The sequence below is a fragment of the Nelumbo nucifera genome, chromosome 1, assembly GCF_055504915.1.
Source record: "Nelumbo nucifera cultivar China Antique chromosome 1, China Antique-T2T, whole genome shotgun sequence".
NCBI lineage: Eukaryota > Viridiplantae > Streptophyta > Magnoliopsida > Proteales > Nelumbonaceae > Nelumbo > Nelumbo nucifera.
This window is the reverse complement of record NC_142649.1, coordinates 206,739,755-206,751,893: the sequence shown is the minus strand read 5'-3', so window position 1 is coordinate 206,751,893 and position 12,139 is coordinate 206,739,755. Positions and strand designations below refer to the sequence as shown.

Here is a 12,139-nt window from a genome sequence, read left to right as displayed (position 1 = left end):
CTGAAGTTTTATTGGAATGTTGGACCAGACTGTGCTGTGCTGTTCAATTAATTCTTGATTACGTTTTGACATGTCTGTTAGATCAATGAACCTATGCATAATATATTGTTGTTTGCACTTTACAAAAGAATGGAAACTAATCAAATAAAAATACACAAAAACGAAAAGAAAAAGGGAAAATTGTATTGATGATTAAGATAGAATGCAGATTAAGGTTTAATAAGTGATCAATTTTAATAAGATCAGATCCACAAATTGAACAACTAAAACACTAGTGGTCTCCAGAAATGAACTAAAACCTCTCTGAATCCACTCTCATAATGATCCAATAAAATCTCTAACAAGAATTGATATTAGATATTTAGATGTGGCAAATACATATCCAGCTCCCTACATCCAATATATTCTTTAAACAGAGATGAGTGATCATCATTTTCATGATTATATCCAGTAGGAAAGAACCCCTGTCATGTAAATTTGTAAAATCACATCTCTTCTCGTTGCTGTATGTTGTTGTTGTAACAGGTCTTTTCTCAAAGGCTGGCCAGTCACCATTTTTAAATCATTTGAGATATGTAGTTATGTACATTACCGATTACTTTGATCTAATAATGAGGATGCAACATCTAATAATGGGGTGCAACTTGGGTTGGATTGGTTGGGCTCAGCAATTGTTAAGTTCTTACACACAAATCTGAATCTGACATAGTTGAAAATCTTCAAATTGAGCAACCTTCGGGCCCATTATAACCCATTAAACATGTTACTGGAATAATGAAGTCCAAAAACTTGATTTGGGTCCAACGGGTAAAAATAGCAAAAGGTTTAAAAGAAAAAAAATAACAATTTACCCGGAAAAACAGATGAGGCAAAGAACATGAGAAAGGTAAGGCCATGTTTGGTTCAATTCTCATTCTTTCTCATTTTTACCTAAGATGAAATTCTAAAATGGACAAGAATGGATAAAAATAGGCAGAATGAGAAAATATTACTATAAACCAAACACTTTTTTCCTAAAAATAATTTCTTTTCAGACTGACAGGTATTCTATGTAAAAGTGCATTCACAAAAACACTTTCATAATAAAAGTACTTTCAAAAAAGGGCTTTTGTGAAAGTGCTTTTGTAAAAGTATTTTTATAAAAGTATTTCTATAAGTGTTTTTATAAAAGCATTTCCGTAAATGTGCTTTTACAAAAGCATTACATAAAAATGCTTTTATAAAAGTACTTTTAAAAAATGTTTTCATAAAAGCACCTTTGTAAAAGTGCTTTTATTGAAGTACTTTCATGTAAAAATATTTTTTAAAAAATACTTTCATAAAAGTACTTCCATAGTAGTCCCTAGCAAGGTTCAAAGTATCATTACGTATCGGCCTGTATCGTTCCGGGACCCTTCCAATACACCCCTACAGTGGGTGTATCGGGGGTTTGACTGATTCAGGGGATGGAGGGGTCATAAGCCGGCTCCCCTGAACCAGTTTTTTTTTAAAAAAAAAAAAGTAAAAAAACAAGTATCAAAACACCTGATACACCAATAAGGGCGTATCGGGCGTATCGATATTTTGAACCTTGATCCCTAGTAAACATATCTCCGCAACAGTTTTGTAGGCAAAATTTCCTCAAAGAATGAAAATGAGCAAGATGGAACATGATTATTTTTCATGCAACACAATTATTTTTGTACCATGGACTGATTTTTCATTCTAAAAAATTGTAGCCCATGACAAGAATTTTACAACCAAACACTCTAATAACCTCATTTAACCAGGTAAATTTAAACAAAAAAAAAAAAAAAAAAAACAGAAACATACCCGGAAGAAAGTGGCAATGAACCGGGCCGAACCCAAGTGGCATGGACGCGAAAACCATATGACAAAAATTAAAGACTAAAGCTTTGGCATTATATGACAGGTACGAGGGAAGCACGTAGCATTAATATAATTTTGAGGATATTTGAATTTTGTCGAAAGGGTTTGATAATCAAAATTCCCCCCTGTTACATGGTCATGGAGTTACTATGGATTTGTAGCAGTTCCAGATAGGGCCCTCCAGGATGTGTTATCCAATGCTATTTTATGCAATTCCTGTCCAAAATAGACATGCAGGATGCGGGAGCTTCTGTACGAATCACTTGAAAAAAAGCTATTCAAGTTTCATTTTATCAATATACAATACACCTTCCAACTCGTCTGGTTCATACCCAACTTCCGAGGCCTATAATACTTAATTTCTCCAAGACAAAAAGAAGAGAATAAAATAGAGCCCTAGGACATGCAATGTAATTGATCCTTTGATGATTCATTACCTACTTATTCTATCTCTCAAGAATACTCTATACATTCGTTCATCTCTTTCGACCTCTTGTCAACATAGAGAGATCAATAACAATTACTGCAATACTTACCATGAATGAACTTCCCTGGACCATTTCACTAATTTTTTGTCCAGCTGCCCCAGACTGGCACTTTTACAATATCATCATGGTGACAAGCAAAATACCGATGAGAGAGTTCTGCCATCAGCTCCAAACCTTAGCCACGCCAGCTATTTTGTTTCTTTGCTTCAAATGCAGCACCATCATTGAGCATGTCTTGAGCATCAGTCTCCATTCCAAGCTTAGATAGGGCCAGAGCCTGCAAGTAGAAGGCAGTGGGCCACTCAGGCATGCACACCTGAGCTTGCATGGCATCCCGCAATGCAAGCTCTGGTTGACCATTCATCAAGTAGGAAAGAGCACGCCTTGCAAAGACAGTAGCCGAAGGCACGGACATCATGAGCACCAACTGCAATGTTGAAAAGAAACACAATTCAGAGATCAATGATCCAATAAATTTTAATCCACCAGAGAAAAATAAATCATGAAATTTAGAGGGGTAATCCAAAACACCTAAATCCAAATGGAGAAAGAGATTGATGCTAGAAAGGAAGCAGTCAAAAGAATCAAGATACAGAACATGTAAGACAATCCAGCGAACAAGAGAGAGCTGTGTTCTTCCTGTCGTTCCTGATCAGGGATCAGGTTGGTCATTGACAAGTGGTAGATAATACCAAGAAAAATGGGTATATTTTAAATAAGTTATATTGAATATTTGTCACATTATTCGCTGTGCTCATTGACAAGTGGAAGAGCTGTGTTCTTCCCATCTTAATATTTGTCACATTATTGTGTCTACAGGAAAAAGTAAATAGAATCAGGTTGTGGTGTCATTAAGTGCCATTGTTCTAGCTTCATGACTACAATTTTGAACTTCTACCCTTTGTACATGTAACAAATTGGTAACCTGAAAAATCTTAAACTGGATCCGGAGGTAATGACAAGACACAAATAAGAAAGAGATTCAATGACAAATAAATAAAATAGAATAAAATTCACCTCATGACACTGAAAGAAATGTAAAATATAAATACCTTTGAATAATAATCAATGGCACTCTTAAAATCCTTGTCTCTGAATGCAATATCCCCAAATTTCTTTGTATTCAACATCTCTTGCACTTGTTGAGTCCATTCTTGAAATGATAGCTTCATATTGGTACAACATTGCCACCAAACACCATGATATATGATTGTTAAGGCAAGAAAAACAATGAAATAATAAACAAACGTTTGAGAAGAATACAAAATTTTACCAAATCAAAAAAAAAAAAAAAAAACTCTGGCAACAACCATGTAAAGCAACTCCAAGAACAAATAATAAATAATGATAGCAGATTGTGTTTACAGCACAAAGGAGATGACAGGAATGTAGTCAATTTTACTCTATCAATTTTAAGGTCCATGATCATAATTTTTGTGTGTGAAGTGAAGCTTGTGAAAAGTTCCAAGTGTAGATTGGTTCTTACCTCATTTTCAGCACCCTCTTCATCCTTGTACCCCGTTTTTAGCAAAATATCATGCACAGCAGTAAGATCCATCCTTGCACATGCCTTTCCAAGTGGAGAAAGCATCGTTGGCAGTGGTGCTGTATTTTTTGACAAACCCATTAAAACATGTGATGCTACCTACAGATGCCCCAAAGGAGAACACATTAGGAAGTCTGAGATTTTAAACCAATATCACAAAAATACAGTGATTTAACTCAAGTTTCAGAAATATTAAAATTCTTACTTCTGTCTGCTTTTGAAGGGGCGCTACTGCTGAAAGAAGAAATTTTGTATTGGGTCGATCCCTTGCCTCAGATTGGAGACATCTTGAAGCAAGTTCAACCAGTTTGGTAGCATCTTCATTAGCATACTGCCCTTCTAAGGACGAATCCATCAACAACAATACATTTTTTCCCCTTATCAAGTCCAATGCCTGACAAAGAACAAATATTTAAAAGCTTCAAATAAATCAAAACAACACCAGTTACTGACTAGGAGAAGCTTATGACTTCAATGGAACAATTAGGAAAAGACAGGCATGCACTTCTTGAAAACCAAAACTATAAAGCACAGGATCATTCTTTTAATGGATAATTGAAAATCTTATTAAATTAGAAACAGAATTTATTTACAACATTCCAAAAAGCCCAATTCTTATTTACCAAATTTATGAATCACCTTGTAGTAGGACTTGAACATACAGGGCTACAACCTTCGTGTTAATAAAACAATGCTCTAACCAGTTGAGCTAACAGGGTTTTAAAATATTTTATTTCTCTGAGAAATTAGATATGATTTTATTTTTTTTCCCTTTCAAAAAGCAGCACCTTACTTCATTCAAGCACAGACCTTGCCTAACGCATTGTCCCTCGGCCTCTAGGAAATAGGAAGGACCCCCCAGTGCTTTAGTTGTGCTTCCAACTTTTAAAACACCACTCTGAAGTAGTTTCAAACTTCCACCGGAATTGAATTAATTCTGCTGAAGCTTTTCCACATTCATGGCAACAGAAGCAATTTTTCCCAGCTGGAGTTTAGGTTCAAACTTTGTTAACTTTTGGTCAAATTTCAACAAGCTTTACTGTTCAAATTGAATTATTACATAAATAGCATGTGTATTTCATCGAAACATGGAAACATGTCAAGTAAGATTTTGGGAAAAAAAAAACATAAGAATTTGTGTAAAAAAAAGTAAAATAAAAGAGGCAGGTTCCATGAGAAGACAGAGAAACAAAATGATCTGAACATCTCAGATCCCTGGTGTATGTGGATGGTTTTATAAATCGTCATCAGAACCAATACATGCAGAATGGCTTACTGCCATAAACCACTTTATACATTCTATGTTCTTATTTAAATAATTGTTAACTATGTAATAAGTCATGTGTATTGATGTCCGTGCAATATTCTTAGGATGTTTTGATAGTAGACAATAAACAATAAAACACAAAAAACTTATAACTATATCACTGCTTTCATATTTGTGAATAGAAGATCTGAACAGCATTCCAATCATCGAATCAATTAGACATTTCCCAGGCTCCTCCCACCAAACTTCGTTTATCAACTCTATCAGAACCTCCTCATTCACTACCTTCCACTTCAATAATGAATCTCATATCAGCCCATAAAAATTAACTCCCTACCATATTCACTGCAATTCGTAACCTTTCCTGAGTCCCCTCTTCTTACCCATCTTTATTTTTTTATCAACCAACCTATTGACTTTGATAATCAGATCACAATCTCCCCCCACTTCCTGAAGGCAAAGAAGCAAGCTTCCATTGAGAGAGAGATCACTAACCATTGCCGAGGTGTTAACAAAATTATGTAGATTGTAGCCACAAATTTTAGATGATTTGTCACTATTCAGCTACGTTTGGGGTCATGTAGAAATCCCTGCAAATTAGAAGCCAAGTAAGTTGTCCCAATCCCAATACAACCCCCATGCCTTGTTATCCTACTGCCCCAAAAAAGTACCTATGGTTAAAAAATATGAACCCTAGAATAATAACATGATAACTCCAATGAACCAATTGCTGAATCAATTTAAAAGTTAGTGTTTCACAAAACATTGTTTTTTTCATTCACATATTAAATGTCACAAACTAAAAAATGGTCACTTTACTAAAAACCTATGCTTTTTCAAAATGTAATGACTAAGCTTGGATCATCCACATTTTTTTGGTAATAAGGTCATCCACATTACCCCCCCCCCCTCCTATTCTCCTCCTTTTGTTTGACAACACTAGTACAAATGTATGGCATCAGAACAATTGGTTTGCAAATGTATGCAATAATGAACACTAAATTCAAAAGACATGATGCCCAAAAATAAAGAAATACTTTTTATTGAATTTGTTTCAGGTGAAGCTTTTAGCTGCGTCATTTTTTAGGGCTCATTTCTAAGCTAATGCAACAGCACAAGATTGGAGCAGCATTGTGTCAAAAATCAAAATATGAATCTCAAGAATAGATGGATCACAAAAAACACAGTCCTGACTCCTTAGAACCTTAACAGCAAAGGAAATAATACAGAGTAGAGTGCATCATACATGGCTTGGAGGGATGTGCTTTCCACTCAAAAGGTCCAAGAGAACTGTTCCATAGCTGTAGATAACACTCTCTGGGATAACTCTGCCTGCAGAAATTGACCCACTGAACCCAATTAACTGGACATTGTTCATAAATCACTATAAAATACTTCTCTAGAAACTATGACTGTATAGCATTAAAAGGGGAAAGAAAAATATTTAAAAAAAAAACTAAGGCTATAAGATGAACAAAACAAGTTAAGAAGTACCTCCTAAAAGATTTAACTAGACAATTACTTCATAAAGAAGTAGTGTAATTATAAAGATTGTTAAGACTTATAGGCACAAGTTTATTCTTTTCATCAGTTAAGACAATCAACAAAGTCAATATAATAAATTAATTCTGTAGAACACCCAAACCCATTATGAGATGATTGAAGGGGAGAAAGTACATATCCCATGACTGATACAAACATAAAACGACATCAGAAAAACAAATGTCACAAAACAAAAACAACCTTATCAAATGTATGCTGGGCCTGTGGCAATCAATACAAGCTCAAGTTGCCCCAACCCTGTCTTTGCAAGTGAATTGGCAACGATAATGACTGACCTAGGCACCAATCACTATCAAGAAGAGCCATTCAGCCAAGAAGTTGAAGCCCTCTGCTCCTCTAATATGAAGCCTAAAGAACCATGAGCCATCTGGAGACTGGCCAAGAGCCACCAAATCACCACTTAGGCCATGAATCAAAAAGCATAGGTCAGTTTAAAGTTGAGCCTATGAACTTTATGTTCTTTTCCTAATTTTTTCTCTAAATTTTAAAATTTTTTGATGTGGGATCTGGTCATTGTAAGTTATTAATTAGGTCATTATAAGGTCAATTTAAAGTTCCAACGTCATCAGTCAATAGGTTAGAAGTTATAGCGTTTTTCCTCTAAGCCACTGATCAGTAACAATTTCATAGCTATGGTGAAAAGTAATCTGAGCCACCCTAGTTACCTCTACACATATCTGTTATCTTTTCCCCTTAAGGAAGAATAAGACCATTATCCATTGTTACTTCAGGCTATCCGGGATAAATTGAGAAGGGTAGAATAGAATAGAAAATTGGAATTTTTTGCTCTTAGATATTGTGTTCTGTCCCTAGACCACACCTCTTCTTCTATTAGTTCCCCCTCTTTTACTATTTTGTTTTCTTATCTAGTTTTTTTTCCTCTTCAAGAAATTTGATCCAAATATTGATTGGAGCTGTAATTATATATTCCAAATGGCAACAACTTTGTTGATTTAATTCAGGTTGGGATAAGGCTCAGATGAAATTTCTTCCACCTTTTTTTTATTTTATTTAGTTTTTACAAAACCCTAAACTAGAAACTTTATCTGTATGGAAATTGTCCAACTTAGAAACCTCAGAAGACACTGTTAAAATCTCTTTCCATATCCACTACCCTCTATCTCATTCTGCCCCACATGCATGCTTCTTTCAGCCTGTTTTGTTTAATTCATCATATTTTTCAAGATATTAAAAAATCTTTCTTTTCTCACTCTTGAAAATTTTGCACAGGATATTTAGCATATTCTCTTCTTTGAAATCCTAAAATTTAAACCACTCCTTAGACTAGGCTAGTTGAGGTTTCCAAAGGTGGGAACTTGTTCTGGAGAAAAGGTCAAATGCACATCTAAGGGTCAGTTCGTTTGCTCTGAAGTCTGACATCTGAAAGTGTAATAATTATATTAAGAGGTATATTGGTATTGGTGAACTTTTCTTTCCTTTGAACTCCGGATGCAGAGAATGTTGTTCTGAATTCTGAATTCTGAAAACTATCAAATATCCATTTTGACCCCACATATGAGAGTTTTTGTTTGTCTTTTTGGGGGTATCAGTAAAACAAAAAGTTGTATGATTGCACTTTAAGAGATAAGAGGAAACGAACAACCAATTTTCTCTTAAAGTTAAAAGATTCCTCTTAACAGATAAGAGTTAAGAGGAAACGAACAGGCCCTAAGTAATCAAGTAGAGAAGATCAGGTTGGCACCTTGGGAACGCTTAGGAAATTGCATACAAATTCAAAAGGAATAACCTATAAATTTTGAGGAAGCATTACCTAATTCAAAAGGAATAACCTATTCTAGTTTACCATGCCTCTTTCACACTATTGTTTCCCATTCACATTCTTGTTTCCATCCTTAGATAATATACAACAACGAATCTAAGAATACTTGGAGAAGATTAAATTCATAATTTCATATATGAAAAGTATTTTTTCGTCAGTATATATGAAAAATGAATTCAGTCCAAGAAAAAATAGCATTCTATAACTATATTCAAATCAACCCAAAAGTTTCAATTAGGGGAAGGTATATACCAGTCCGCAAAAACTCTGGTGGAGTATATGCCAAGTTTGTACTGTAGCTTTTACCATCTCGACTATTCTTCATGAGGCCAAAACTAGATAAACAAGGGTCCCCATCCTAACACCATATAAAGTTAAGTTGGGAAATTAAATAGGTTAGATCACACCTAAAAAGATGTAGAAGAGCAACTGGTTTTAACAAAAGAAAAGGGGAACAAAAAGGAAACAACCATAGAAGAGCACAACATGATATGAAATCAAAGCATTTTACTTGCTAGAACAATCTGTAAACATTCTTAGGATCCTGAAACTGTTTTAATTTCAGAAACAAGTGGGAATTTTCATTTGCAAGGATGGTGATGTGATATTTGTGCATGAAGCACAAGAAATGTAAGCAGTCTTTCAGTATAATCCCCATAATGTGAGACAAAAATAAGAAGGAAAAGAGAGAAGACTAACAAAGTTTAGAAGGACATAGATCAGGATTGGGAAATTTCCAATATAAGAAACAAGTAAAGTTGGTAGTAGTTATCATAGATAGCCTCATATTAATAAAGCTCTGTAACTTCAAGAGAAGCCCTTGCCAAGCCCCAACATTTTCCTCGTACCTCGTCAAAGAGGACCCTGTAAGCATTCAGATCATGATATATTTTCCGGTTCTCCATATTGCAGTGATCAAGTGCTTGCGCAATATAATATGCAACCCTCACACGCATTTCCCATGGCAATGGCTGCTTATCCCCTACCAAGAAAACAGGCAAAATTTACAAATGGAAATGCAACAGCAAACAAAAAAAGAACAGACAGAGGTAAGAAGATAGAATTAGATACATGATTCATTTAGATCACCTAGAAACAAATTTCAGATGGCACAACAAACTGGTTTATTGCAAGTTGCAACTACGTGCTTCTTATATTTCTCAACTTGAAATCCCCATTAGTGAGTGATACAAGTATGCTAAAGTAGAATTATGTTAGTTGGGAAAGATGGTTTTGATAGTTACTCATAAAAAAAAGGAGTCCAAAACTCTGGATCTACTGCACTTGTGCAATTGCATTCAGCCCATTATGAGTGTCCCATTACACATGTGGCCTCATGTGCATGAGTATTTACACACGTGTAACAGGATACCTGTCATAGATAGAATGCAAGTACATGAAAGTTCAGCACAAACAAGTGCAACAGATCCCAACCCCCAAAACAGATGGTTTTGACTGGCATGGAACAAATTCTCCAAAGGCCATCTATCTTCTTCAAGTTAGGAAAAAAATTGTTTTTTTATTCATCCTCCATCTGCCAGGGGTATCATTTGAATGCAAAATTTTGAAAATGGCTTTATAAAATTTAAAGGGATCATCATAATTATTAACCAAATTCTAAATTTCCAAGTTCCAACTACTAAGTGTGTGTAAATGTGATATGCCTTACTAATAGCAATAACAAATCCAAATTAAATTTGGATCGATGAAAAGCACATCAAGTTAACCATCTTGGCACTAAAATTATATAATGTTATATTTGGCATTTAACACTACCAACACCACATCCAATAAGACTTGATAATACAGATGAGCCACTGGCATATTTATATGATACAAGTTCTTGTTTTCAATTTTCCATTGAGAACCAACCATTACACCGATTGCCAAAACCTCCATTCCACATTAAAACTAATCGCTTATTCTACATAACATGAAACTGAATTAACTTCCATGTTCCAGCATGAATAAGGTTTAACATATGCCAACATTAAAACCAATCATTAATTCATATAAAACATTTAAAAAATAGAAAAACTGAGACTGATGGTGTTCAGAAGAAATCATCTCCTGGATAAAAAGTAGGAAAAAAAATAGAGGCACGAGGCATACAATGGAAGAGGTGTTTAGACAACGTATCATTGGGCATGTATTCAGCTACTAGGAGGCGCTCATCTCCCTCAGCACAACACCCAATCAGATTTACCAATCTCTTATGTCGAACCTTCCCAACTCCCGCCGCTTCCGCCTGTGAATAGACAGATTTTAAAGACAAAATATATGAGAAATACAGGATTAATACTGAATGCACAGGGGAAAAAAAAAAAACAACAGAAGCAGCAGGTCAGATTCGGACGAATAAAGTAAATGAACCAGGAAACAAGTAAACTCACCACGAACTGCTGAGCGTCGGGCCATGACTGTTTGGAGAAGCGTTTCACAGCCACCAACCGATTGTTCTCAAGTTTCCCTCTGTAAACAACATTTGGAGCCTTCTCTCCACTCTCTGACACGATATAATTGCTACTAAATCCATTCGTCGCCGTTCGGAGCTCGGCCAGAGCAAACTCTTTAAATGCCGGGACTTGATCTTGCTCCGCCTGATCCCCATTAGCTTCACCAACAAACAAAGTCAATAACAAACACCAAGTATCAATAAAATAATCTCCAAAAAAATCAAAGAAAATAAAAAAAAAAAAAACAAAAAAACGAAGAAAAGGAGAACCTAGATCTGGTTTGTCAGCTTGTAAGGATTCTTCGTCAGGAGATTGAACATTGCTGGTCTTGGACTGTAAGCAGCCCATGTCTAGCTACATAGAAGGAGCTTTCTCTTAAACCCTAAACCACCATTGACGATTCACGAAATGTTCTGAAGCTCTGCAACAGCAACGAAAATTCTCTGAAGATTTCGGGTGAATGCAAGCTCTCTTCTCTCTCTGCAGTATACTAGTCAGCCCTTCTGCAGTTGCAGCAACAGCAGCAGCGTAGCAAAGAAGAACCTGAGAAAGTCGGAGAGAGAGCAAGAAAGTAAAAAAAGATTAAAAGAAAGAGAGAGACCAAAAGGCGAGTGAAAAAACTAGTCGGACTCGGAAGTAAAAAGGTTCTCGAGAGAGTACGGAAGAGAAGAGAGAGGGAGGGATCACATTCACATGATAAGTGGACGATGGAGAAGAGCACGTGATCGACGGGAACGGACGGAGATGGGGGAGTTGTGGTGTTTCGAAAAGTGGGAAATGAAACTCTGCAGTGTGTGTGTAATCTGCTGCAGCTTTTACTGTACAGTACATCTTTACTTTACTGTTCACAGGAGGAAATTGAATGAACAAATGACGACGAGATGCTCTCGGGTGTATTACACTATTCATGGTCCCATTGTTTGCCACACCAACTAACGTTTTTTGATGCGCAGGTGCCCCAGACATCTGGCTCACATGAATTGTGGGTACCACTCCGCCCGCCCCCAGGCCCCACCTAGGTTCCCGGCGCATTACTCATTACTCAAGTCTAGCACTTTAAGTCAACCAATCTGATTAAATACCCTCTTTGATTATAGTGTTCAAGATCCGTGCCCCTTTTATCCATCGTTCGAATAAATAACATGAGACGTGTTACACGATATGGTATGG

At 35.9% G+C, this 12,139-nt stretch overlaps 1 protein-coding gene across 2 annotated transcripts; it reads right to left on the bottom strand.

Moving 5' to 3' along the window:
- Positions 1–2,132: 2,132 nt before the first annotated feature.
- Positions 2,133–11,774, bottom strand: BSK2 (BR-signaling kinase 2). Of its 2 annotated transcripts, none has more exons than XM_010276989.3 (11): positions 11,657–11,774; positions 11,239–11,512; positions 10,907–11,127; positions 10,626–10,761; positions 9,362–9,495; positions 8,766–8,871; positions 6,417–6,502; positions 4,109–4,297; positions 3,844–4,002; positions 3,410–3,523; positions 2,133–2,784 (listed from the first exon to the last, which is right to left on the bottom strand). In XM_010276989.3, exons 2-11 carry the CDS (start codon positions 11,315–11,317, stop codon positions 2,533–2,535), a joined length of 1,476 nt encoding a protein of 491 aa, XP_010275291.1. In that variant the 5' UTR covers positions 11,318–11,512; positions 11,657–11,774; the 3' UTR covers positions 2,133–2,532. The 2 variants fall into 2 exon arrangements, with proteins under 2 accessions (XP_010275291.1, XP_088752090.1); XM_088895964.1 differs by having other exon boundaries at positions 11,663–11,736.
- Positions 11,775–12,139: the final 365 nt, after the last annotated feature.

Bases quoted from the DNA above. Each gene is read 5' to 3' on its own strand.
- BSK2 (XM_010276989.3), bottom strand. From the start codon at position 11,317: ATGGGCTGCTTACAGTCCAAGACCAGCAATGTTCAATCTCCTGACGAA. The intron at 4,298-6,416 runs GTATGATGCACT...GTTCTTTGTCAG, and splicing joins AGCACATCCCTCCAAGCCAT to GCATTGGACTTGATAAGGGG. The intron at 2,785-3,409 runs GTATTTATATTT...TCAACATTGCAG, and splicing joins CCATTGATTATTATTCAAAG to TTGGTGCTCATGATGTCCGT.